General features: G+C 39.2%; 4 protein-coding genes across 7 annotated transcripts in view; 3 read left to right on the forward strand and 1 right to left on the reverse strand.

The window, feature by feature from the left end:
• Positions 1-4,111, forward strand: part of LOC106520597 (CD209 antigen-like protein E) — a 29,194-nt gene extending 25,083 nt beyond the window's left edge. The window contains exons 2-7 of one of the 2 annotated variants that reach the window (XM_014012788.1): positions 874-1,017; positions 1,192-1,299; positions 1,738-1,998; positions 2,083-2,246; positions 2,331-2,449; positions 2,684-4,111. In XM_014012788.1, coding sequence (XP_013868242.1) covers positions 894-1,017; positions 1,192-1,299; positions 1,738-1,998; positions 2,083-2,246; positions 2,331-2,449; positions 2,684-2,831 — 924 coding nt within the window. In that variant the 5' untranslated portion in view covers positions 874-893 and the 3' untranslated portion in view covers positions 2,832-4,111. Of the gene's footprint in view, positions 1-414; positions 1,018-1,191; positions 1,300-1,737; positions 1,999-2,082; positions 2,247-2,330; positions 2,450-2,683 lie in introns of those variants that run through there. The other variant, XM_014012794.1, reaches the window with a different exon arrangement.
• Positions 4,112-4,483: 372 nt separating this feature from the next.
• On the forward strand, positions 4,484-9,553 carry LOC106520632 (C-type lectin domain family 4 member M). Its single transcript, XM_014012840.1, has 11 exons — positions 4,484-4,671; positions 4,964-5,077; positions 5,509-5,766; positions 5,903-6,066; positions 6,165-6,304; positions 6,389-7,182; positions 7,536-7,652; positions 8,465-8,713; positions 8,804-8,967; positions 9,057-9,193; positions 9,320-9,553. The coding sequence occupies exons 6-11, from the start codon at positions 7,080-7,082 to the stop codon at positions 9,468-9,470; spliced, it is 921 nt and encodes a 306-aa protein (XP_013868294.1). The 5' UTR covers positions 4,484-4,671; positions 4,964-5,077; positions 5,509-5,766; positions 5,903-6,066; positions 6,165-6,304; positions 6,389-7,079; the 3' UTR covers positions 9,471-9,553.
• On the reverse strand, positions 9,542-15,416 carry ttc8 (tetratricopeptide repeat domain 8). 2 transcript variants are annotated; one of them, XM_014012819.1, is made up of 15 exons: positions 15,224-15,416; positions 14,916-14,939; positions 14,650-14,770; positions 14,378-14,441; positions 14,132-14,291; positions 13,950-14,039; positions 13,824-13,868; positions 13,657-13,742; positions 13,476-13,563; positions 13,274-13,384; positions 12,187-12,326; positions 11,918-12,092; positions 11,687-11,809; positions 10,268-10,351; positions 9,542-10,144 (listed from the first exon to the last, which is right to left on the reverse strand). In XM_014012819.1, exons 1-15 carry the CDS (start codon positions 15,335-15,337, stop codon positions 10,028-10,030), a joined length of 1,542 nt encoding a protein of 513 aa, XP_013868273.1. In that variant the 5' UTR covers positions 15,338-15,416; the 3' UTR covers positions 9,542-10,027. The 2 variants fall into 2 exon arrangements, with proteins under 2 accessions (XP_013868273.1, XP_013868282.1); XM_014012828.1 differs by lacking the exon at positions 14,916-14,939.
• An 860-nt stretch (positions 15,417-16,276) lies between these two features.
• Positions 16,277-25,680, forward strand: part of eml5 (EMAP like 5) — a 43,637-nt gene continuing 34,233 nt past the window's right edge. Inside the window, exons 1-4 of one of the 2 annotated variants that reach the window (XM_014012855.1) lie at positions 16,277-16,853; positions 22,236-22,395; positions 24,723-24,821; positions 25,124-25,192. In XM_014012855.1, coding sequence (XP_013868309.1) covers positions 16,657-16,853; positions 22,236-22,395; positions 24,723-24,821; positions 25,124-25,192 — 525 coding nt within the window. In that variant the 5' untranslated portion in view covers positions 16,277-16,656. The remainder of the gene's footprint in view (positions 16,854-22,235; positions 22,396-24,722; positions 24,822-25,123; positions 25,193-25,680) is intronic. The other variant, XM_014012849.1, reaches the window with a different exon arrangement.

Consider the following 25,680-nt stretch of genomic DNA (forward strand, 5'->3'; position numbering starts at 1 on the left):
CACACACACACACACACACACACACACACACACACACACACACACAATGAAAAACTCAAATGGACTCAAATAAATAAGCTAATAAAACATAAGCTAAAAACAAGAGCACATTTCATAAGAAGATTTCTCGTGAAGAGTTTTTGTGCATATTTGTTAAAATCTACAATATTTGGTCAAAAAATGTCTTTGTGCTGCAAGTTGAACAGTGGTACTGCAGTTGAATTTTCAACTTCCTCTAAAACCTTTGGAGATGATTGTACAAAGAAGGATTCTTCTTAAAATGAAGATCATTATGGAGAACCTCGAGCACCCTCTTCATCAGACTGTCAGTGTCTTCAGTCAGAGCCTTCTTCAAATCTACAGTAAGACGGACCGAGATTCTTCCTGCCCACAGCCATCAGCACGTTGAACAACTCTTGGAAGAAACCAGGATAATAAGAGTTACAACTTTTCATTTCCCTTTGGGATTAATAAAGTATTTTTGAATTAAATTGAATGAACTACATTTACAGTCAAGATTTCTGACTGAATTTATGAATTCAGTCTTAAATGTTGAGTAGCTGTGTGATTCACAACACATACTCTGAGCACCAACACATCTTGCAAGATAGGATCGCATTAGACTATACAATAATTTTATGTTTTCAAGATTTGACCAAAACAACTCTAATGTCCCTCGTCTTCATAAGATGACCTTCATTTAAAGCTGAAGGGAAAAAGTGATCCAAAGTGTTTTTAAGGAACTACTGTATGCAATGGCTCTAAGAGGAAGGACTCAAATAGTTTTTCTTTGGAAAATTGCTCAAAAGTATTTTCACTTCCCTGAAATTGAGACCTGATTTCACCTTTTGCTGCTGTCTTTGCACACAACAGATTACAACTGAACAGCGATAATGGAGGCGAGAGAACTCCAAGGCTGTGACTCTGATGGTGGATTTAACACGCTGGTTTGTCAAGAGGACTTCCGTGATGACGAGCTGAAAACTTACAGCCAGTCCAACCAAAACAAACTGCAAGGTACGAGAAGTCTGGTAAAAACAACTTTCACTCAAGTTGTCTGATGCGTTCTGAAATAGTGCTGAAAAATAGGTTGAATTGTAATTATTAACTCCACAAAGATTTTACCATTTAAAAAAAATCAGCGTTGTGTAGTTTAATTCTCTTTATATTTTTATTATTTTTTCTGTCCAGTGTCTTTGTTCAGCATGAGTCAAGGGAGAAGCTGCAGACTGACGGCAGGAATCCTGATGCTTCTAGCTGCTGTTCTGCTTATAGTTGAYATCAGCCTGGGTGTACATTGTAAGTTCTTACTGTTATCATTACTTCTTAAGTAGGAAATAATCTTCTGAAGTTTTTCATTTCCACAGTTTGATCAGTTTAACCAGTTAATTGAACCAATATTTTAATTCATTTTAAAGCCTGCAAGTGTGATGGGGAAAGAAAAATCAGGCTAGTGGAATATTTGCAAATAAATGATTTGTTAATTTGTTAATTGAAACGACTGATCATTATGCAAATCTATTTGATTTGCAGTGCTTAATCACAGAAATGTACAATCAGATTAATTATTCCTCTGATTTTTTGGTAACATTTCAACATTTGAGCTACAGATTCATTTAAAGAAAAAAAGACTCACTTTAAAAGGTTGTATTCTGTTCTTGGATGTTGAGTGATGCAGTGTAAGAAACAATACTTAATTACAGACAAGATTTTTTTTATCCCCCTCTCGGTTCACAGACAACAAACTCACAGATACCCACCTCATACTCGAAGACACTGAACGCATCGGCAAAGAGCTGGGCGAGCTCCAGGGGACTTACAAGACTGCGATCGAAGCTATGAAGGGCGCCCACATGCAGCTGGACAGTGAGATGAGCCGTCAGCAGCAAACCAACTGGGAAGTGGAGCATCAGAAAAAAAGAAGCCAAGACTACGTCGTGCAGATTGATACCGTGACAAAGGACATTGCAAACCTGAAAACACACTTACCAAAGATTAGTGAGAAAAGTTCMTTATATACAAATAAACACGATGGTGTGAAGTTTGTTGTGTCCTGATGTACGTTATTTTCTTTGGCAACAGCTGACGGCTGCAAACACTGCCCTGTAGGATGGTTCTTGACGAGTTCAGTGTGTTACTACTTCTCTTCCCCTGACCGTGACGGTCGCAAAACGTGGCAAAAAGCCCAAGAGTTTTGCCAAATACAGGGAGGAGACCTTCTGATCATTGACAGCAAAGATAAAGAGGTTAGTTTTTATGTCTGAACACAATGGTCATTTAGATTGTGATTTTTTTTTTAGTTAACAGATTTTATTTATGTTTTCTGTTAGAATGCAACTGTAAGTCACTTGTTAAATCACCAAGTCAATGAAGCCTTCTGGATCGGGTTGAAAGACTCTCAGGAGGAAGGAACCTGGAAGTGGGTGGATGGAACAGAGCTCGATGAAACGTAAGAATTCAATTTTTTAGACATTGAGAAAAATAAATTAGAAGAACATCCAGCAGGGTTTGTTTCTGGTCAAACCTTTATAGGACATTATAACATTTCTGATTATTGGTGGTATTTTCTTAATGTACATGAACAGATTGCACAAAGATGAATTTGACTGCATTTTTACATTTCTTTTTCTTGTGACAAAACTTGATGATGGGTCTCTATAAAATACCCTTCTCTTTGTTTCAGGTACTGGAGGGACGGAGAACCAAACGACGCCCAATATGATGAAGACTGTGCAGGAATCATTCCTGAAATAAACTTCTTTAAGGCTTGGAATGATATGAATTGTAAAGTTGTACTAAATTTTATTTGTGAAAAAGCACAAACGAGTTAAGCTTTAGTTGCTGAGGGAAACATATGCTCAATTTTATCATTATCTGTACTTAAAAGTGAAACATGAAGCAGTTATGTTCAGAAGCTGCTTCACTGTATCTGGCAATGTCTAAATGTATGTGGGGTAAAATCAAATCTCAAGACTATCAAGGCATTCTGAAGTAAAATTGTATGCCAGGGTAAGAAAGATCTGCAATTTGTTGAAGTTTGTTTCAGGTCTGAAAGCAAACTTTTCTAAATGAGAGATGACAATACATCTTAAAACCTGAAATGTATATTTTACTCTAAATTATAAAGTTCTGACAAACTTACAAAAGTAATTTAAAGGTGACCCTTAAAAAATGATCTACTTTGGTCTGGGGGAGGTGAAGAGGATCAGGAGTGTTTGGAATAAACAGCAGTTCAGACTTTTTCATGTTGTTTCATTTCTTTGGCTCTGAAAACAAATAAATCTCTTTTGTCTAAGTTGAAAAAAAACTTCAATTTTTAGTTGGTTAAAACCCTATARAGACACGGCGAAAGTTTGTGTCCAGTTTCCTTTAATAATAATCATAGCTTTGCCTAAAAGTGACCCTGACCCAAGGTGTGGCTAAACTTTACACTAAAACATTTACACACAAACATACACCACAAGTTTGCATTTCTATTCTTATTAGGRYYGTGCATTYACTTCCATTCATTTTCAGCAGCCTAACCCTGACCTTTACTCTAGACCCAACCACCTCCAGTAACCCTAACCATGACCTAAACCCTATAAACTCAATTCATACCTTAGCCCTTAGCSTAACCTTTAAACTAACAATTATGTTCCAGCAAATTAAAACAGGCTTTAGTCCCAAACAGGACTGGTAAAAATAGGGTGAGAAAATGTCCACACCCTAAAAGCTCGGTCCACATGTGTTTCTGCGCAATTAGTCCACTTTCTTTTTTACCATGATCAAACCCACACATACGTGTTTGTTCCTCTTCTTTTTTTTGCCACTTCAGTAGAAAGCAGAAATGAATATCAGTTTCTTAACTTCTTCATCATCCATGACCTTTTTTAAGAAGAAAAAGTAAGAGAAGAAAAAACAAAGAGTGAAATGTAATAGAAAAGAGTGAAAGAGAGATTAGAAGATATGTGTGATATATATAGAGAAACCACAAGACAACACACCCGACATCATGGCTGTAGACCTACGGAAACAGAGATAACAAAAACACAGCAACAAAAATGCATATCTATACAATTATAATGATTATAGCCCACCAGGTAGCAAAAACATGTACACACACACACACACACACACACACACACACAGACACACACACACATGCACGCACGCACACACACACACGCACGCACGCACACACACACATCCTTGTACTTTCATCAAGTTGAGGACTTCGTATTTTATTCATTTTTTCACTGCACTTATGCTTTACCCAGACATTTTCCCTAACTCTGACCACCAGTCTACTCCTAACCCTAACCTCAACCAAAACTTAATTTACATCATACCTCTAAAAGCACAGCTGCAAATAAAGTGAGGACCAGGAAAAGGTCCTCACTTCCCAAAAATTACCTCACCTTTTTGGTTAAAAATATGATGGTCCTCACTCTGTAGCAGAAACAAGCACACACACACACACACACACACACACACACACACACACACACACACACACACACCTCTTATCACTAGTTTGAGCAGGAGAGGCAAACAGATCAATAGGTGCCACTCGCAACGGTAAAGTGGAGGACTTTCTGTCAAAAACGAAGGAAAAGATGTCGATGGAAGGAAACATTTATCAAGATTTAACCACAGATGAAGGTTCTTATCGCCAAACATTTGGACAAGGTAGATTTTTACAACTTTACTGCAGCCTCCTCTGCCCGACTTCTTTTTATACCATAGATACAGCATTTGTTCTTTCTCTTTCCTCTTGATTTCTCTTCTCTTTTTCTTTTCATTTTATGTGAATTTTTAACAAGTGCTGAATGTCAAACATTCTCAACAATATTTAAACCTGTTGACCCCCCTGTGAAATGTCAGAGGTTTAAAACATCACAATAAAAAGCTTATCATTTTTAACGTCTTTCTAAAGACAGAATTAGCTTTGAAGGTTAACACTAATGGGAACATTTTCAAGGTCTGCTGGCAGACAGAGCTGGATTTGGTTTTCAACACAACCGACTGGTTATACTGAGCCTGGGCCTGCTCAATGCCGCTCTGCTGATAGCTGCTGCTGTCATTGGGATTTACTGTGAGTATGAGAGTTCACTGTTAGTTTTTCATTCTACGTTTACATTCATTTATCTTTTTGGTGAAACAAATATTATTATAAAGTTTGTTCATTTAAAACAAAACAACATAAATCCAATACTCAATAAAAATACAAATCATAAACCAAAGGAAAGGCAGCAGAAGAAAAATAATCTTATGATTTCTGCCCCTTTTTCTCAAATAAATAAATTCAATCAAAAATAATCTTCAATTTACAAAAACGTACAAAAAATAAAAGAAAAACAATAAAGGTTTAATTCCTTCTTGAGCAACAATTTGTCTCATCAAAATGTCACGATAATCCTTAAAGTTGCTGAGATGTTTGTCTCTGGACCAAAGTGGTCAAGTGACACAGATAATAACCAGTTTAGCTAAAGCTCGTTTTCCTCTTACACTATTTTTATTATTCAGGTGCTAATGCAAAAGACCTCCAGGTTTCAGATTTAGCAGCTACACCCCTCATCCTGGAGATGAACTTCCTCCGCAACCAAACGGGCATCATGAAAGCCAAAGCAGAGGCCCAGTCAGCTCTGATGAAAGAGCGTGCGGACTTTGCGCGAGTAAAGCTGGAACTGATGCGGAATAAAGCCAAGACTGACCGCCTTGAGAAAACAATTAGGGCTCTGCAAGCAGAAAAAACAAATCTGCAGTCAAATAGAACTGCTTTGGGTAAGTAAGGCAGCAATAAATAAATAAATAAATAAATAAATAAAAGACTATTTTGACACACAGATGTAGAACTTATGATGCAATAGTTTCTGAAGAGATTTTATGTTTTTAATGTCTCAATCTCTCATTAAAACAGAGAAAAACTGTGACAGATGCCCACCGCAATGGGTTCTGTTGAAGACAGCCTGCTATTATTTTTCTAATAATGAAGCTGATTCAAAAAAGAACTGGTCAGAGAGCAGAGCAGACTGTGTCAGTAAAGGTGGTGACTTGGTGTCCATCAACAGCTTGGAGGAACAGGTAAATTTCAGCATATYGTGCTGATCAGTCTTTATCTTCATTGTCATTGCTCACATCTATAGGATGATCTTGTTCATTATTATAATTTTTTTTTACAGCAAACGATTAGTGCTAATTTTCCGAGGCAGGAGAGCAGCAGCAACATGTGGTGGTTGAACGGTTACTGGATCGGCCTCAAGGCTGTCGAACCCCAGGGACCRTGGATGTGGGTACATAACAAGACTGAGGAGTCTTCACTGTAAGTACACACTAATATCACTTTTACTCAKACATAATGTGGAGATAATACCTAAACAGTAATTTTTTTTCCTTTTACCAAAAGGTACTGGAAATCAGGATATCCCCAAACCAGTCAAACTTGGAGTGGAAACTGTGCTGCGTTTCTCTACTATGAWGATACTATGAGAACGTGGTATAACGCAAATTGCCACCAGAATCGACTGAACTGGATCTGTGAGATGAAGCCAAGCAGAAACTAAACTTTCTCATACAGTTATGGTAGACGAAATAATAAAAGAAGGGTCAAGTCATAATAATGTTTTCAAAACACGAAATATAATCAGATACAAAAYAACGTATGTTGTGAATGATTCGTCATTTTAAGATGTAAACTGTAAAGAATGGCAACATACTGTATGTATTTTCCAATCATTTTTTAATGATTTAAACTGCTAAATAAATGAGCTCACAGTGGCCTAACATGACTGTTGTTTAACTAGAAATTAGCTAGAATTAAAGCATTTTTTATAATGTGTTWGGGATAATCATTTTAACTCAATAAATACAATAAACGTTTTTATTGATAAAATGGTGTCAAATAAATTTGAGATCGTCTCGTTTTGGAGAACAGAAYGGCTCTTAAAGTGACCTGTAACCTCTGTAAATTTTTAACAAACTTGATTTTGTGTGTGCGACGTTACACACACACACACAGTGGACATCCAGGGCAATGTCCTGACAAACCATTTCTGCTGGAAAATCCCGTCCCTCTCCTCTCAAGCTAACAACCAGAAATGGAGGACAAAGAAATTCCAGCTGGCTCCTATAAGCAACTAACTAGAGTGGAAGAAACAACTGAAGATGAACTTCCTCTTCACTTAAACCAGGAACAACGAGGTACTGAAACCACTGAAATGATAATAATGAACTCTGTTAGATTCTAAAACTGTACTCAAACACTGTAAATTCACTGCTTGCCTGTAGATTACTGAAACACATTTTTGTTCATTTGTGAATTAAAAAAAATATACATATATATATATATATACACACACACACACACACACACACACACACACACACACACATATATATTATATATATATAACTGGTAATTACATAAACATACATGCTGAACATTTTTCAGTGTTTGCTTCCATTGTGCTAAATTTCTGTAAATATTTWGATAATTATGTATTATTTTCATTCTGCCCATGCTTTTGGTTCTGATTAGTAAATGTTCTGTGCAGTGACCATGTCCACACTGAGACCTGAATCCAGTCTGAATACCTACAAACTGCTTGTTGCCAGTCTGGCGGTGCTTGCTGCTATTCTGCTAGCAGTTGATATTGGCCTGGGAGTCTACTGTAAGTTATTTTAACCCAAACTCCACCAAGTAAAGCTGATAATATTTGTGAGGTCTTGCTTGTGATCGATAAAGCTAACTAWAAAGTTAGGGTTGTAAAATTACTGATCAATAGCTTTGGATAAGATAAATATTTATCACATGACACTAGTCAGCCAAACCATCCACTTTATGACTATAATGTTAACACCTTAATGATTACACCTTAATGATAACACCTTCTTTAGCTCTACAGCCTTTTTATCTTCTTGTTTCACAATTTTAATAAATTCTGCACCTTTCAGTAAAAATAAATCCACCTGACTCTCACATATTTCACTCTCACTATGATATTTCATAATGCTGAAGCATTAAGTAACTTTGTAACCAAACAATAAAATCAGATGTTTTGCCTCCTTCTCTAAAAGCTAATTGCTGTCCCAACACAACTTTAGAAGTGAAAATGACAGGCTTATTTTTGTCGCCCCCATCTGGACTAAAACAAAAATATCCTCAATTCAAGTCTCCACATAAATGTTTGAGCAGAACATCAAGATTATTTTTCTTTACCGTTATTTTCCTGGCTGGTCGAAGATGGTGTTTATCTCCGGAAGACATTGTGCGAGAGGCGGGGGAACGGACTGGACAGGTCACAGGGTCAAACTGAGACAAATGAGACACATTCGCACTCCCATTCTCACAAAAACATCTAATTTAGTAGGCTGAAGGTTGTAAAGCTTCTTTTCCATTCTTCCTGACATCTATTTGCTTTTTAACCTCTCTTTCTGTGGACATGTTTTGTATTGTACAATGCTCTGCCTGCACTGCTTCCAGACAGCAAACTGACTGACGGCAACATTGTGAGTGACCTGAACAGAGAGATAGCCAAACTGCAGACTTCTTACAACGCTGCGGTCCGAAGCAGGGACGAAGCCCAGAAGCAGCTGGAGGCRGAGCGCAAGCAGCAGCAGGTCACCAGGTGGGAGCATGCTCACGTGAGCACCAGAATCAAAGACTACGAGAAGCAGGTGGAAAAGGTTGAGATGGAAATTGCGTCACTGAAATCCCACCTACCAATGATAAGTGAGAGACTTGTTTGCTTTAATGGTTTTACGTGTTGTTGCTGTGACTCAGCCTGCGGCACGTCATCATCCCTCTTTTCTTTGGCGTCAGGAGAGGGCTGCAGACACTGCCTGCCTGGATGGACTTTCTTGAGCTCACGCTGTTTCTACTTCCCGTTCTCCAACACAATTTACCGCACAACATGGCAGGAGGCCCGGCAGTTCTGCCAGAGGCTGGGGAGCGACTTGGCCGTCATAGACACAAGAGAAAAAAACGTAAGACTTTGCAGTCATTTCTTCTGCCGCCAGCAAATCAGATTTCATTTCTGTGCAGTAAAATCTGTGTGCATTTTCTCTGTCGTTAGCTGGCAGTGAATGAGCTGGTAAGAAATAATCAGGACTCGTCCAGGTCCTTTTACCAGAATGGCTTCTGGATCGGGCTGACAGATACAGAAGAGGAAGGAGTTTGGAAATGGATTACTGGGTTGAGGCTGAATCAGGGGTAAAAGTTAGATTCAAAAGAAAGCAATAACTGAAAATTGAGATGACACTACGTTTGTGGCCATAACAGATTTAGTAAATACACTATGCGAGAACAGAATTATGAAAAACATGTCGTTTGCTGCAGGTTTTGGCATGATGGAGAGCCGAACAACAACAACAACGAGGACTGTGTAGCTGTGTATCCCAACTTCAACCCCTTCCTGTCTTGGAACGATGCGCCGTGCAGTTATAACCTGATGTGGATTTGTGAAACGTCCCCAAGGGCGACGGGTTAATGAATTTATTATTATAAAAAAGAGAGGGGAAACCCATAATATGCTTAAWTGCTTTAACAAAATAAATACACTTTTCTGACTTGTTTCTTTATTGTCGTGTCTGTATATTCTATAAAATGGCAAAGAAGGCTAATACAAAAAGATGTTTCTGAAAATACATAAAATGTGAATCATTTTATTGTAAAACATAAAAATGGCCAAGTCGGTCAAATCACTGGATTTCTATRTTTTGATGTATTAGATGTTTTTATTTTCTTTTTACAGAAAATTGCTTAGAAAGCAAAAAAATTCCCTATTATTCCCTGTGATATTTTACATACATTATGCAGTCTTTGTTAGAAATATCCAACATGTTTCCAGTGAAGTTAAGCTCACTCAGTTATATAATTTAAGTACCAAATCACAAAGACGTGCTCAGTAAAATAGCAATTTAGAGATAAAGTTTTAATAAAYAAACACAAATAAAACTAATGCCCCTTTTGTTGATATTTAGGTTTTACTAACCTGCCCTCCTTTTACTACTTTTATATCTTTGTGTCGCTGTTGGTGTTGGACTCTCACAGCACAGCAAAGTGCTGCCGAAGCAGCTTGAGAAGCTGCTGAGTGTCGACGTGCTCCGGAAAAGCATCTTCAGACTTTTGGGCTGCAGTGTAGCTGCTCTGAAGGTCTCCAATCTGGATACAGACAAAAAAAGAAAAAAAAAAGGAAAAAAAACACAAACATTAAAATTTTGTTTTTCTTATCTACACTTTACTGTTGATCATGCTCAGACAGACTACACAGTAATGTTTTATTACCTTTTCACAGAGAATGGAGAGATTGAAGTGTGGCTCGTACATGTGAGGCGCCACTGATGCAGCTGTTTGCAGGAAAGCTTTGGACTGGAGAGGAAAAAAAACAGCAAAATAAATCATTTTTATCACAAAATATGTCAATCAAACGGTAACTAGAAGCACTCGAACAGCGCAAACCTCCGCCAAGGCAGTAGGGTCAATCATGCTAAAAGGTTCCCCTTGGAAAAGTCACRTTTCCAGTGCTTTATAGTAAATATAGTAACATCATGTTGCATKTATTTAGACATAATAGTAAAYGATGGAAATCAAACTTTCAATGTATTCAAAGATATTTATSTGAARACATATGCAGACRTAMRCGACCRAAAACATKACCTYGCCCTYGGCGGAGGTAATAAAATTGAATCAATGTCATAACAAAGATGTAAGCAGACATATTCTGTGCACATACAGTGAAGGTATGATGTTGAACAATAATATGACATCACACATGCGACTTAGAACAAAGGGGCACACCAATACTACAGTGCCACCTGCTGGACACTTTGAAACCCACTTGGGACATGAAAAAGAAATAATGGTGTTAAAATAAAATAATAAATTCCTGTGTCGCATCGTGATCTGGAACATCACCAAAATTTAAAGGTTTGTTACTTGAGGCAGTACACACAAGTGGTAAAAATGTCATGACAATCCATCCACAAGATTTTGAGTAATGTTGTCCACAGACAGAACGACAGACGGATAGACAGACAAACGTGACCGAAAACATTACCTCGCCCAAGTTTTAGAGCATCTAACCTGACAAAAACTTAGAGTCTACTGCTATGTTTGAATTAGCATAGCAGCAAAACTGACAGCTAATTGAAGCCACAAGAAATATGCTGCACTGCAAACAAGTAGATAGTCGGCTCTATAATTAACATTATCCCAAACATCTCAAGATAGCCATTCATATAAGAATGCTACTATGACAGCACTCTTGGTTACTTTAGGCTCTCTGGTTGGGTTTAAGCTGTGCAAGAGTAACCTTTAAATAAATCCTGTTCTACAAGAACAATGAAACTATTGAAACTCCAGTGAGTATTTATTATTTCACTAAAGACACCTTACAAAGCAGGGATGCACCACCCTGATTGAGGGCCATTGTCCTGGATGTTTTAAAAGTTTCTCTGCTCCAACAAAGCTGATTTGAATGAATGGGTGAATACTATGCTTCTGTAGAACTTGAAGAGGTAATTTGAATACTGAATGAAGTGTGTTGGAGCAGAGAAACAAAAATAACGTGCATGATAGTGGCCACACCCCTGACATAAAGGCTTAACTGCTGTTGAATTATAGTCATATGAGAATATGTTACATTACATTAAATGGTCCAAACAGATATAATTATGACCTCATATTTTAGTTTTAACAGCTCACCTGTTCAATATGACCTTTGCGCAGCTCCAGCACAGCCAGATTATTATAGGCCTCAGCGTGATCATTGTTGAAAGCCAGAGTCAGTTTGAAACATTGATATGCCAGAGTCAAGTCCCCTATGCCCTGTGAACACACAAGATGTGTTTGTGACCCCAATCCTATAAATCTGATTTGGTTAAGTGAAATCAAATCAGCCGACCTTATGAGGTTTTTTTTTCTTTGCTGACTCACCACAGCAACATGGCCAATGTTGTACCAGACATCTGCCTGCTCTTCGTCATTGGCCACCAGAGCCAAAGCCCTCTCAAACGAGGACAGCGTCATGTCGTACTGCTGAGCGTAGAAACAGCACAGGCCCAGGTTGTTGTACAGCTGGCAGTTATACACGCCCATCTGGAGCAGCCGTCTAGTAAAAGAAGCAACGTATTGAATCAAACCTAAACTCTCATCCCCTGAGTTTTAAAAACACATCGCATCTTTAGCTTTAAAGTCTGTCTGACCTGTAGAAGCGCAGGGCGATCTCAGGCTGATCCGTATAGAAGTGATTGCTGCCTATGCAGGCTATAGCCTCAACGTGTGTGTTGTCCTGTTTCAAGACCTCTTTGTAGTACTCTGTTGCTGAGGCGATGTTGTTCATTTCCTATGAGTTAATAACATTAAAGGGATCCCTGATTAGTTGTAACATTGGACTTTATTTGATAAACATTTATTTAAACTGTAAAATAAAGAGTGTAAAAATACTGTAGGCTGTTTAGTTTTGTAAATTTTTAAAAATATATTTTAACAAGGACAGAGCCATTTTCTTTACACATAAAGCATTCTGGGTAAATGTTGAAACGATTCAGCCTGTAAATGAAAATATAGATGGAGGACAACAGAGCTGCTTCATGGAAGAACCTCAGCTTAGCCTGTTAGCCTTCACGCTAGCGCCAACACTATATTGCCTTATATGTATTAGCTCGGTGCTAGCGTGACAAACCAGCTAAACTGAGGTCCTCCATCCATATTTTCAGTTGCAGGCTGAGTCATTTTTGCGTTCCCCTCTCAGTCATGTGGATGGAGGACCTCAGTGACGAGAGGAGAATGTGTAGCGCTGAGCTAAAACATATATATGGTGATAGCGTAGGGGCTAATGCTAAAGCTAACAGGCTAAGCTGAGGTTCTTCTTCCATGAAGCAGCTCTGTTGTCCTCCATCCATATTTTCAGTTACAGGCTGAGTCATTTCTACCTTCTCCTCTCTGTCAACGCTCTCTGGTTTCATTTAAAAGAGCCGATCATCAGATATTGTCCAAGATTAACCTTCAGGGTGGATATAGCTCGCTAGCAGCCTCGCACCGAGGACCTATCCATGTCATCATTTACCCAGAATGTGTGTAAATAAAATGGCCCCGTCCGTGTAATGTATTTTTAAACTTTTAGTTTAAAAATGATAAAAACAGAACATCCTACAGTGTTTTTACAGTCTTTATTTTACAGTTATCAAATAAAGTCTAACGTTACAACTAATCATGGATCCCTTTATGTTTCTCATTTAGACAGTAAACCCTGACAGCAGATGGAGAGGTCTCCATGTTGGCGTACTTTACCTCATGGATGCGAGCGATTCCTGTTAGAAGTGTGACCTCACCAGGGAAGTGGTCCAGGCCTTGCTTGAAAAGATTCAGGGCCGTTATCGGTTGATCCAGGCGTAGATAAACCTATGAGAAGATACACACGTGATTCCTCTAAATTTCTTATATGTGCACCTAGTTGTAATATAATGTATTGTTGTCACAGTTCTGTCAATACCTTTGCAAGGTAGAGGTATGTGTCTACAACCTCTTGGTGGTTGAGGGCTGATCGGAACTGTTTCTCTGCTTCTCTGTATAAACCAAGCCTAAGGAGGCAAAAAAATTAGCAAAAATCAGCAAAAAGAGCTAAAGAAAACAACAACGCACATTAGCAGCGCAGATAGTTGTGAGTTACTTACCTGTAGTAACATTTTCCCAGTTGAACTTTCCACCACCAGTCTTTGAACTGTGCATGCTCAGTGGCCTGAGCAGCCAAATCTAAAGCCTGTACGGAAAGTATTCACTCAAAAACCAAAATGTAATGCCAACCAGCTTTCATCACAGCACAGGTGAAAGCAAAACTTACATTTTTTACGTCGTTTTCATGATGAAAGATGTACTCAAAAAGGGTCTGCAGAAGGAAATGCTGATCAGTTGACTGATAAGAAAAAATATTCTGTTAAAATGCTGGAAAAATGTGTTTCTGTCTTACCCTGGATAAATTAGGTTTTTGGGAATACTTGGCCAGATTCAGTCTTGACAAATTTATAAAAGGTCCTTCTGGGTTGGTTAACATTGAAGCCTGAGGGATAAAAAAGAGACAATAGACTGAATCTGAATAATCAGTGTTTTTTTTTTCTGTAGAAAAGGTACTTTTGCATTTTGGACACTCACTGTTCCTGAGCGAATGAATCTACCAGAAGAGCCAGTGACAGGACGAGCAGTGCTTGCAGTGCGTGGGGTTTTGATTGCCTGTTCCATCGTCCCAGGACGCCCTGACTGTGTGCTTGGTCTCACAAATCCTGTGACTGGACGCCCTGACTGTGTCATAGGCCTGAACGACAGAAGGTGGGTGGGGGTGGTAATCAAGTATCTACTATGTGCCTTGAAATAAATGTTGGTGATTGGTCCCTTAGATACCTGACAGCTGGAGTGGGCCCTCCACCCTGACTCGTTCCAGGGAGTCTCAGAGATGTACCAGGTCCTGGAAGAGAGTTAATTTGTAGTACTTTAAATACTACTCACTCAGTCATTTTTTAAAATAATTTATTTATTTAAAAGAACAATGCGCATTAATTAATATTCTGTGAACAGAAATGCGCCGGAATGAACACAACAGCTAAATTTCATCCGTAGTCCTAATTGTTGCAAGAGATTATTTGGCTTAGTCTTGAGAAAGAGCTCAAACCTACGTGCAACTTGTGCAATAGAGTTCTCATCCAGCATCATTTCAGCAATTCCCTCCTGGTCAACATCAACTTCATCGATGTACACCATCTCAGTAAGGGCACGGGTTTTTAAGCTCCATGCAGCCTGTGGCACATAATGTTTAAAACACACAAAAGTACTCAGATTTAAGTCCAAGTGAACGTGTTAAAACTCATAACCTATGATTAATTATGGACATTAAAAAGAATTGTAAAGAGAAATAGAGTGCAGTGATTTTTTTTTTTTTTACCTCTGAGATAAGCAAGGACGAGTCCTTAAGACAATGCAGTCAGTAAATGAGCGAGAGAAAAAATAAAGCTGATAGCATTAGGCTAAAAACAATAATAAAACGAATAAAGTACCATGCAGGAAAGAAAAGAATAAATGCAACAATAAGCAGTAACTAATTCTGTTTTGGATATAGAGCAAATAATGGAGTGCTAGTGTGTTATGGTAAACTATACAACTAATAATACACGACTAATCGGGATTATTTAGCAGCTAGTAAATCTCCACCGAGATAGCATGTTAGCATAGACGGCTAACTACGCTTCATACCTGGTCGTAGGGACTGTCTTGCAATATTTTTGTACAAAGGTCTGAACACTGTTGAAGTTTCCGTCTTCTGAAATAGCTCAACGCAAGAAATAAAGGGTCCATTGTGACCTCCATCACCGTGGCAGGTAACAAAGTCGCTTAGCAAACTGCTACTGGGGGAAAAAAGGCGAAGCTAAAAGCTTCCCCTGTTGCTCGGCAACAACGGAGCAAGGCGGTCCTTCAATCCCGCGACATCCGGTGACCAGCTAAACAAAAATAAAACAAAATAAAACAAAAATAAAATAAAATAAAATAAAATAAAATAACTCCATTTATAATCTAAAGCTGTTTTGCATTTATTCCTTTCGTGATAAAAAATTATATTTTAAGCCCACAAAAAAGCAACACAAGTACACTTACTGCGTTTATAAGCTTACAGAAAATAAGTTATATCTATAATTTTATGGGAGAAAAATAAAATGTGTCCTGGAATTATCATTTTAATTTAATTTTTAACTATTCCTCAAATTTGTTTGAGCTGTGGTTCACAATAAGCATGCAAAAACAAACATTATTGTTAAAAAAAAACAAATGAATGCTTTATTACAGAATTGATGTTATCACTAAGCTATTTTTGTTTTATTATAGAGTGAGAACTATTGAACATTCAATGTATGGCAGACCACTATATCATCTAATATCTCCCACCTCTCTCACTGTACTTCACTTTCAGATATTAACATTGTTTAACATTTGTAAGTGATTGTAATTGCTTAAAGGACAAAGTTTTACAAATATGGAATGTCCAGTGTACAATTATTTATTTATTTATTTATTTATTTATTTATTTATTTATTTATTTATTTATTTAGACTAAAGTAAATATTAAAATAATTTTAGCCAAGCCCATAGATGTATTATTGTATTATTATATTCCTCCATGACCTATCCGAGCCTGTGTGAATATTATATGGTAAATCAACTTGCCATACAATTTTAGATAATCGTGATGGCTCGCGGATGAGACGAAGAATGTGATTGAACGAAAGGCTGTTGCGTCACGGTTGTAGGCGGTGCTTGTGGAAACACCGAACAGCTCCATCTTTGTAGGATTTGACAGGAGCTTTGACCTGTGTCGAAGAGGAGCAGAAGCCCGCAGCAGAAGTACAGCCGGACTCTCACAATGAAAAGAATTGTGTAGAAGTCAGTTATTCGAAGAGAGACATTTCATCCTATCGGGCAGTAAGTCTATAAATGTGAACAACCCTTTAAAAATGTCTAATTTCAGCTCGCGCTGGACTGGGTAAAAAAAAAAAAAAAAAAGAAGGAAAAATCCAATGGAACTAATATGGGACGCTCGGGCTTAAAATAAATCCCTTTTTCTGTTGGTGAATGAGAGTTTATCTGAAAGACTACGTGACAGCGACGGAGAGACACAGACGGGAAGCGCGGAGATGGCTGACAGAACTGCTCCCAACTGCCACCTGAGACTGGAGTGGGTGTACGGATACCGGGGACATCAGTGCCGCAACAACCTGTACTACACCGCCGCCAAGGAAATTGTCTATTTCGTCGCCGGTGTGGGAGTTGTGTACAACACCCGGGAGCACAAGCAGAAATTCTACCTGGGGCACAACGACGACATTATCAGGTATTATAAGGAGACACGCGTTTATTTCAGCACCGCGGACAGCAGCAGACTTCCAGCAGCACTTATCAGTGTTGACATTGTGGATGCTGGCGTCACCTTGTTGGGTGTAATCTGATATTTTATAGCTTTGCGTGGATGTAAATGTAGTTGAGGGTTGTCTAAACTGCAGGAGAGATGAGGCTTACAATCAGCCTCATCATTCACACTATCAGAGATCACTGTGCTGTCACCAAATGTTCCACTTGCACACTTATCAAGTAGGGTTTTCAGTCCAAAAACTACAAAAAAATCTATTTTTTCATGGTAAAAATGCATCTGAGCATGACTGTCCTTGAAACCTGTCTGTTCTTTGTGGGTTTTCATTTCTGCATGGCCAGACAAAACCTTGAATTACTTTCACCTTAGGGAAGTACAGGGAAGCAATCTGTCAGTCAGCAAATAATCCTCCCTTTTTTTTAATTTCTCAGCACAACTATACTCGTGTCTACTGCCTCAGTGCTCATGTTGACATGCGTGTATGGGTGTGTGTGAATGGGTTGGCCTGGAGATGACTAGCTTTATAAAGTGTGTCGGTAGTCAGCTGGGCTCTTGCTTCATTATTAATCGCACAATAGAGAGGCTAACCCTGCGCTGCCCTGTGGGCCATGTTCTTGAGATTAAACGCAAAGGAGGCACTTACTGAGCCACATGTGTTAAAAAAAGAAACATAAAAGTGACAAATCAACCAAACTCTGAATGCACTCCTCCCTCTTTTAGCATCAAAATACCTCCTAGCTGGTTTAAAATCTGGTAACCCTGATTCACATAATTTGCATATTCATTATCAAATGTCCTGCACTCTAATGGGACTTGTTACTCTGCCAGAAACCACAGAAACATAATCACCTTTGGTGAAGTTTTTATGATGTGCAAGAATCTAAACCCCCTCTTGCAGAACACTGGATCCCCCTTACAGCAGGGGTCAAGAGTTCAGCCTTTTCTAATATTTTCCTACCCATCTTCAGCAAAATTAACAAAATATAAGGTGTGAGCCATCGAGATATTTTGATCTGTTCCTTTTTAATGACAGAGACAAGTTAAAACTCTCATAAACGCCACATTTGATGGAACAACCAGGAGCAATAACCTGTAGATGCAGGGTAGAATAAGTGCTCTCGTGTTGCACTAACGGGAACAGATGCACAATAACTGTACAACACAAATACCTCTATATGGCTTTTTTTAGCTTTACTTTTATTGATTTGAATTGGTTTGCTATATTTTGATATTTATGCAATTTTGGGGCTTAGTTTAATTCACAAGGATGATAACTTTGAGTGTTTTGAGTGCTAATGGCCTGCATTAAAACAGCAATACACTATAGGTGAATAAACTGGTTAATTAATGAAAAATATATAGGAACTGATAGTCATCATAGTATCAAAATGTGTCAAATTATTATTATAAAAGGATGCTTGGACTGCAATACATCATAGGCTATTATATAAACTTCCAAGTGCCATGTTTTGTATTCTGTATGCCAGGGACATGTTTGTTCTGTCAGGTGGACTCTCTCTACTGGAGAAGCTTAGAGCTGATTCATAGCATGGAGGCTGAGGTGAAAAAGAAAAGCACAGGGTGTGGTGAGCATCCTGATGACAAGCATGCTACCTGCTAGTTTTTGCAAATCATTTTGTCATTACTCCAAAACTGACATTGCATTATGCATGTTTTCTAATGTTCTGTAGCCCCAGGGTAAATTGTTTTAAAAGCTGTTTTTATTTAGTTAGTTATTTTGGTTGGTTTTTTTTTTCTTCTGTTTTCTCCTATGTTTGGTCCTGACCCAGGTTTTATCACAGAAAATCAAAGAATACAAGGATATGAAAACATCTCTTCTTCATGCAGGACACATACACACAACCTGACACATGAGCACGAACACGTTTAAAAAAGCAGAATGGTTTAAAAGACAGATCACCGAAACTGTCGCCAATATTTCTTCAGAATCCCAGAAGTTGACAGGAAAATTCTTGGTGACAAAATCAAACCAGTGAAGTGTGGGAGATCTGTAGGACTGCAGAGTCAGGCCAGCCTTCGCTGGTTATTATTTCATGGGTTCTGTCTTTGAAGATGTCTGTCTGTGTTTCTTTCCCCCGTGTGAGGCTGGTTGCAGCTTCAAGGCTTGAGGAGTTTTTAAAAAATGATCAAAAACTGCGAGTCTACAAAAGTTTGATCAGTATATTATTAAACTGCAATCTGCTGTATTTGCATGCTCATTTAAAACTGAAGACCAACCCTGCTTAAGATGCAGTTTTTAACATTTCAGCACCAGGATCACATCTGACATTGTTCTAAATTATTCTTAAAGTCTGAGAGTGAGTTTTACCAAGATGCTGTTATAGACGCAGGAAGGCCGCCTCCTATTCCAATATCTTTTAATCTTTTTGATGGACCACAGCCAGCGTTATATTATAGAAGCCAGACCCGGGGCTGGGCTTGTTTTTAGCTCGGAGAGGTGCTGTAAATACAGTTTTTGTCAGTTCAGCTGCAGAGTTCATGCATTAAATGTGTCAAGTTTGCAAAGAGACGCCTCGCAGGCGTAAGCCGAGAAGTGTCTGAGAAAATCAGACAGTAAATGAGTCTCATGAACGAGGTGGGAATGGGAAGCAGTTACTGCTCACAACAGCTACAGAAATAATCTATTTTTTAAATCTTGTATTGTTTTAGCTTGATGTTTAGTTTTTTTGTTTCGCAGAAACACTGACTTTTGAGCTTTTGTTTCCGGAGAGTCCTCTTCTGACTGTAGAAAAAGATGATTATACCGATAACCTTTAATACGTTCGAGCTCACTTCAGCTCACCTTTACACCTGTTTTCTTAGCAATAACTCAGGGAAGTGTTGGGTCATCTTGTCAGTGCGTGTATTTGCATCTCTCCTCCTTTGAGAAATCTGGAGTTTAATATCTCTAAGTGCTCATATCAGTGTCCACACTTCTCACCTCCTGCCACACTTGTGCCTTCTTTTTCTCAGTAAGTTTCTCACTTTAGAATGAATTGAAAATTGATCGGAACCAGGACGGCTGTGCTCTCATACCTGCTGTGGATTGTTTTGAGATCCACTTTGTGAACGGAAGCTTGCTCTCCAACGTCTTACCTAATGAGGATATGAGTGCTTATTTACTCGCTGTCATGCTGTGGCTTAATTCACCTTAGAGGGATTTAGGGAAAATAAATTGGGTGGCATGATTGTTTCACACAAAATCATTGAGGAAAAGCTAAGATTTCAGTTGCATCGTACGAYAGAATGAAATATCACTAACCAAAGGTGTGTTAGTAATGTATTGCCATACATTGTCAGAAAATAATTTATTAAGGGTGTTTATGTGAAGACCGACACAAAAAGTCATTTTCATTATTTCTCAATATGTCACTCTCTTATTCGATTATACAGCAGTTTGCTCCATAAAATGTCACACAAGATTGATTGTTTTGTTTTGTTGCAAACCAAAGACATTCAAACGGTAAAGATATGATTCATTACACAAACTGATGAGGTAATATTCTTTTATTTTGCTATTTTATTAATGTAACTGAATGACAGCTTCATGGGAACGGTTTGGACTTTAGAAAAACAACTGTAAAACTAATCGTATTTCACCACTCTCATCCCTAATGTTTCTGTTTTATAACCTAATCGAGCAGAATTCAGCTGCTTATGATTGTTTTAGCTTGAGGGTTTGTCGATTCTGAAGCAAATCTCAGGTACACATTGTTGTCAGACTTGCCCAGATGTGTACCAAGTCTCTCGTTAAAATAAAAACTAAAATAAAAAAACATTTTTCTAATTTCCTGGAAACCAAAAATATAAATATTTTTAGCTGTCCTTTAACTCTCATGCCACATATTTGTATCTTCACCTTGAGAAATCAACCCCCGAGGCTGTTTATTTGCTTTAAATCTTCACGAAAACAAGCAGTTTAATTGCCGCAGTATTTGCTGTAGCTATTTTTTTGTGCTACTGCTCTTGGCAGATGGAAGACAGCCAAACAGCCATTGCTTATATCAAACAGAGGAACCGTGGCAACACGCTGCAGGCTAAGTCATTAGTGATGGCATTTAGCGAGCTCTTCAGATGGAGAAATGTAAGTGAGACAGTGATGCTGTGGCTGGCTCAAAAACCTTGTTTGTTTTACGTTCATTAACATCGCCATGCAATGTATGTTAAAACAGGATGCGGTGCAGAAACTAGAACAAAAGCTCAAATGTGGAGCAAATAAATAAATAAATAATCAAAGTGGATATTTTCGTGTTTTGTTCTGTTTTTGAATCTGACAAAGCGGTACCTGCTCACAGCAAAGCGGCTTTCATTGCTGTGCCTGTCTGCATCTCAAAGAGGTCCAATCATTTTTTTTCTCCTTATTTTTCTCTGAAATCTATTTTTAGCCCATTTGCTCTGATTATATAAGTCGTAAAAAGTAAAATGAGAAAAAGTGCCAGGTTTGGAGGGTGGTGGGGGAGAGTTTGGACAAAGCCAATAGCAGTGGGGGGGAGGGGGGACAGAAAACACAGCATCGCCAGTTTTAACACACCTCTCAGCTGTCAGGGACCTTTGCCAGGTCAATAATGCGACACATTTCAAACGCTGGAAGCGTCACCCARCAGACAGAAAGAATCGCACTGACAACGTGGAAAAAACAGAGAGAGGCCAAGTGGTGTAAAAGTATTTATCATGACCCGGTCAGACGGAGCAAGTTGATGCTGCCAGAAACCTTCCCAGCCTCTTGTCTGAAAAAAAAAACAAAAAAAACACCTAGATTAGAAATTCAGCTSAGCAGCCTCAACATAATGAGCTGTGTGAAATATAAAGGCCAATCAGGTGGATGAGGATGGGTGGAGCAGGAAGAGGGAGCCGCAGTTGAAAACAGCAGACTGTTGCTCAGCTGTAGGTGGGGGGAGGTTTGACTGAAAGGGAGGGTGGGATTATGTAACAGTGTTACAAACGTGTGCCTGGTGATGCGAGGAAACCCCAGACGAATGGGGGCAGAGGATGGTCCAAGGAATGAACAAGCAAAAAAAGAAGAGAGCAAGGCCTGTTCTGTTTCACCAGTCCTGTTTTTTTATTTATTTGTTTGATTTTTAAACTAGCCTTCAATGAAGTCAGGCTGTGTGTGCGTTCAAGCATGACTGAGTTAATTCATCCATGTCACCTCATCAAGCTGCCCCTCCGATTCCATGTAGTGCAGACTTAACGTGTTCATCTCATGCCAGTGGTTTCTGCTGCCAGGGTGAATTCCCAGGGCCGGCCTCGGCACACGCAGGCAAACACGCAAACCGGAACACTAACCAAATTTCCATCCCCCCACACCCCTCCCCCTCTCTCTCTCCTCTTTTTGCTTTTTTGCAGTTTAGCGCTACATCCGGAGCGAATATTGGTGGCCACGGGGCAAGTGGGCAAGGAGCCTTACATCTGCGTGTGGGACTCGTACACTGTGCAGACTGTGTCCATCCTCAAAGACGTGCACACACATGGGATCGCCTGTCTGGCCTTTGACCTTGAGGGACAGGTGCGGTTGWGAAGCTCCATCTAAATGACAGGGATATTCTGTCCCATGTCTCCAGAGGGCAGCAACGTTAGGTGGAAAAGATGTCTCTGCTTTAAAGTGCCTGTGACATGCTTTTTCAACAATTACAAAAAAATTAAGAAGATATTCCAATATTTTAGAAATTTGCCAACATTTCTATGATTTTTACCTAGTTTGTCACAAAACGTGCATGTTTTTTGCTAAATTTGGTGCGGTCCAAGTAAAACAGGAAGTGATGTCAAAGGGGAACTCTTTAAAAAAGGGTAACTTCCTGATCTTTCTAAATCTGACTCTTCTTTATCTATCTGATAATGACTCAAAATAAATCTACAGAAACATCAGATTCTTTGCAGTCTGTTGTTAGCCGTTGTGACAACTCATTCAGGCATTCCCCTTTGACATCACTTCCTGTTTCTGCTCCTGCAAATATCTCAACARCTGTTCATTTCAGTGTCATGAATTTTTGTTTGCAATTCATCATTGATGTTATCTTTCCAAATGTGCACTCATATATATCACTTAAATTTAGTGTCACAGGCACTCTAATGTTTTTTACTGGAAAATAAATGTGAGTTAAAACAAATTTAAAAACAGAAACATAAGCAACAAATGGAGTCCAGTCAGCAAATTCTATCCTTTCTTAAAATTACACAMTACAGTCTTAATTTGAACTCTAAGCACAAAATTTTAAGGAACAACTACAGGTTTTTAACTTCCAAAGTGAACTTTTCCCACTAAGAGACAGAGGACCCCTTGCTCCTTTTTTGTTTCAGGCCTTGAGCTGGGGATTTAGATGAAATGTGACAGTGTTCAGCGGCTCTATTTACTTCCTATCTATTCCTTTTCTGGATCAGGGGAAGTGAGAGCTGAACTCAGGACAATCCGGAGGAATCCCTGCTGCATTTGTCCTGCCCATCCATTAAGACAATATCAAAAAGGCTGCACTGATGTTTCAGACATCTCTTGCAGAAATAAGACATCAGGATGCATAAAGAGTATAAGAAGTCGTGCACTTTGTTCGGCTTTATGTTTTCTCGGGCTGTTTTAGCCATTTTCCTACCTGCACTCTCAAAAATTGCTAAAGAAACCTCAATGTCATCAGACTTTGTCATCAGGAGGCCAGAAATTTACTGGAATCTGCCCACGTCTCTTAATGCCTGGTTCACATGGCAAGATCTGAAACGTGCCGGCTRATTTTCAAAGACTGACAGACTGACATGGCAATAATAAAACAATCAAACATCCTGTGGCGTGTGGTGCATAGACACACAACAAAGAAAACACACGGCACACAAACAGATTTCACTCACAAACATTCAGATGTCAGACGGGAAATCTTGCGAGACTTCTCAAGATCACATGAGAGTTCAGAGTAAACAAACATGGCAGGTGAGGAAGAGGCATTGGCTATAGTTTGTGGACTATTTTTAACAGAGAGAACATAAAGGCTTTCTGGTGAGCCACGGCAGTTGTCTTTTGTATTTTGGATACCCTCTGTGTTTCCGTCGCCTGGTTTTCTGATTGACTACACGTCACAATCAATAGGCTGTGTGCTTGTTTGTCCTCGGGGGAACACCACACATGGTGGGATATCGCGCCAAAACATATTGAATGTCCCCAATTAGAGGTCGGAGCGGTCCTGAAGTCCTACCAAGCCGATTAGATCACTTTTAACACACTACACACCACAGGAATATCTCCTAAGACTATGTTTAGAGCCATCTTGATAATCGCAAAGYCCATAAGAATGTCAGAATGGCCAAATCGGGTCAAAAATCGGCCTAATTATCTTGCCGTGTGAACTCGGCATAAGACAGTTGACAGAACATCTATAGAGCCATGCTTCTAAMCCATTATTCTCATGGCTTTGCTGTGCTTCTTTATATAGCAGAACTRACTGCTTAAATGCAATTTAAAACTGCACAAACGCCTCAGCAGACACATATCTGAACACTGATTCTGCACCGGATTAAAGAGGGCATCCCTTATCATGTAAAGTAAGCTGCGGAGCAGAGRAGGATTTCCATGAGAGCTGCTCTTTCTTCTTCTGCTCGACTGATGCTGCCTACTCAGTCAGCTATAGGTGGCTCCTCTGGCAAACACACKCAAATGGGCTCACTGGAAGTGCCAAAGGGGCCGGACAACTGTTTTTTCCTCTGCTCCGCAGCCATTATTAGCCCTTTGATCACGGCTTACCATGTTATGTTAAAGGTTTGCTAGCGTCAGTTCAGTCTGTTCAGTCGGTTCAGTCTGTTCAGTCGGTTCAGTCGGTTCAGTCTGTGAGGTGTCTGTTTTTGCTCTCTTCACAGTGTCTGGTGTCCGTGGGCCTGGACTCAAAAAACACAATCTGTGTGTGGGATTGGAGGAGAGGGAAGGTTCTGGCAGCCGCTCCTGGTCATACAGACAGGGTAAAGACTTTCTTCCCACCCGGTCTCCGTCATGAGTATCTGTATCGACTGCTTCAATTAGCTTTAGATGCAGGATGAAGGGCCTGCATGATAGGGACATAAACARCTTAAGTCTGATTGATTGTGGGCTTTACAGAGCCTTTCACAGAGAGSGTGTGTGGCTAATGAAAAGGAATTTTAACGTAGGCAGCTGTATTGTTTTTGTTTTTTTTTTTTCAAACTCAACCACCTTTGTTTTTAGTTGGGACATTTGTAATACAGAAGTATCAATATTTAATGCACTGAATGATCCCTTTTCACAGATATTTGACATATCGTGGGATTTGTATCAGCCGAACAAGCTTGTGAGCTGTGGTGTCAAACACATCAAGGTACGTCCATTTTAATCAGAATATTGCAGCACGTTCCCAATCAATTGAAGTTTTCTCTTATCTTTATTAAAAAATACAATGACATTGAGGTTTGAAGGATTTTATGTTGATGCGTTTCTTTTTACTTTGCTTTATTTCCATGTTCATATCAAATTCCTAAAATAGATCTATGTAAATTCACTTTATTCCAGAGCCCATGGTTATCAGGCACTTAGCATAAGTAGGACAGGCAGTGACTCAGAGTCTCTCCCCTCAAATTTGTAGTAATCGGCACTGCAGAGAGGAAAAATGTTTTCCTTTCATCGGGAACCATGACTCTGCCACTCTGCCCACCCCGTCTCTTCATTCAGCTTTTTAAAAACCCTCTACACCACAAACTGCAGCTGTGCCCGTGCTCTTCCATTTCCGGTGCGATCTCTCCTTGCTTTTCTTCACACGCACACACACACACACACACACACACACACACACACACACACACACACACA

The sequence above is a fragment of the Austrofundulus limnaeus genome, unplaced genomic scaffold (assembly GCF_001266775.1).
Source record: "Austrofundulus limnaeus strain Quisiro unplaced genomic scaffold, Austrofundulus_limnaeus-1.0 Scaffold2, whole genome shotgun sequence".
Taxonomy (NCBI): Eukaryota; Metazoa; Chordata; class Actinopteri; order Cyprinodontiformes; family Rivulidae; genus Austrofundulus; species Austrofundulus limnaeus.

Coding starts and splice junctions, on each gene's coding strand:
- ttc8 (XM_014012819.1), bottom strand. CDS start 15,337: ATGGAGGTCACAATGGACCCTTTATTTCTTGCGTTGAGCTATTTCAGA. Junction 14,940..15,223: donor AAGACAGTCCCTACGACCAG/GTATGAAGCGTA, acceptor CATTGTCTTAAG/GACTCGTCCTTGCTTATCTC. Junction 13,869..13,949: donor AAAAACCTAATTTATCCAGG/GTAAGACAGAAA, acceptor TTCCTTCTGCAG/ACCCTTTTTGAGTACATCTT.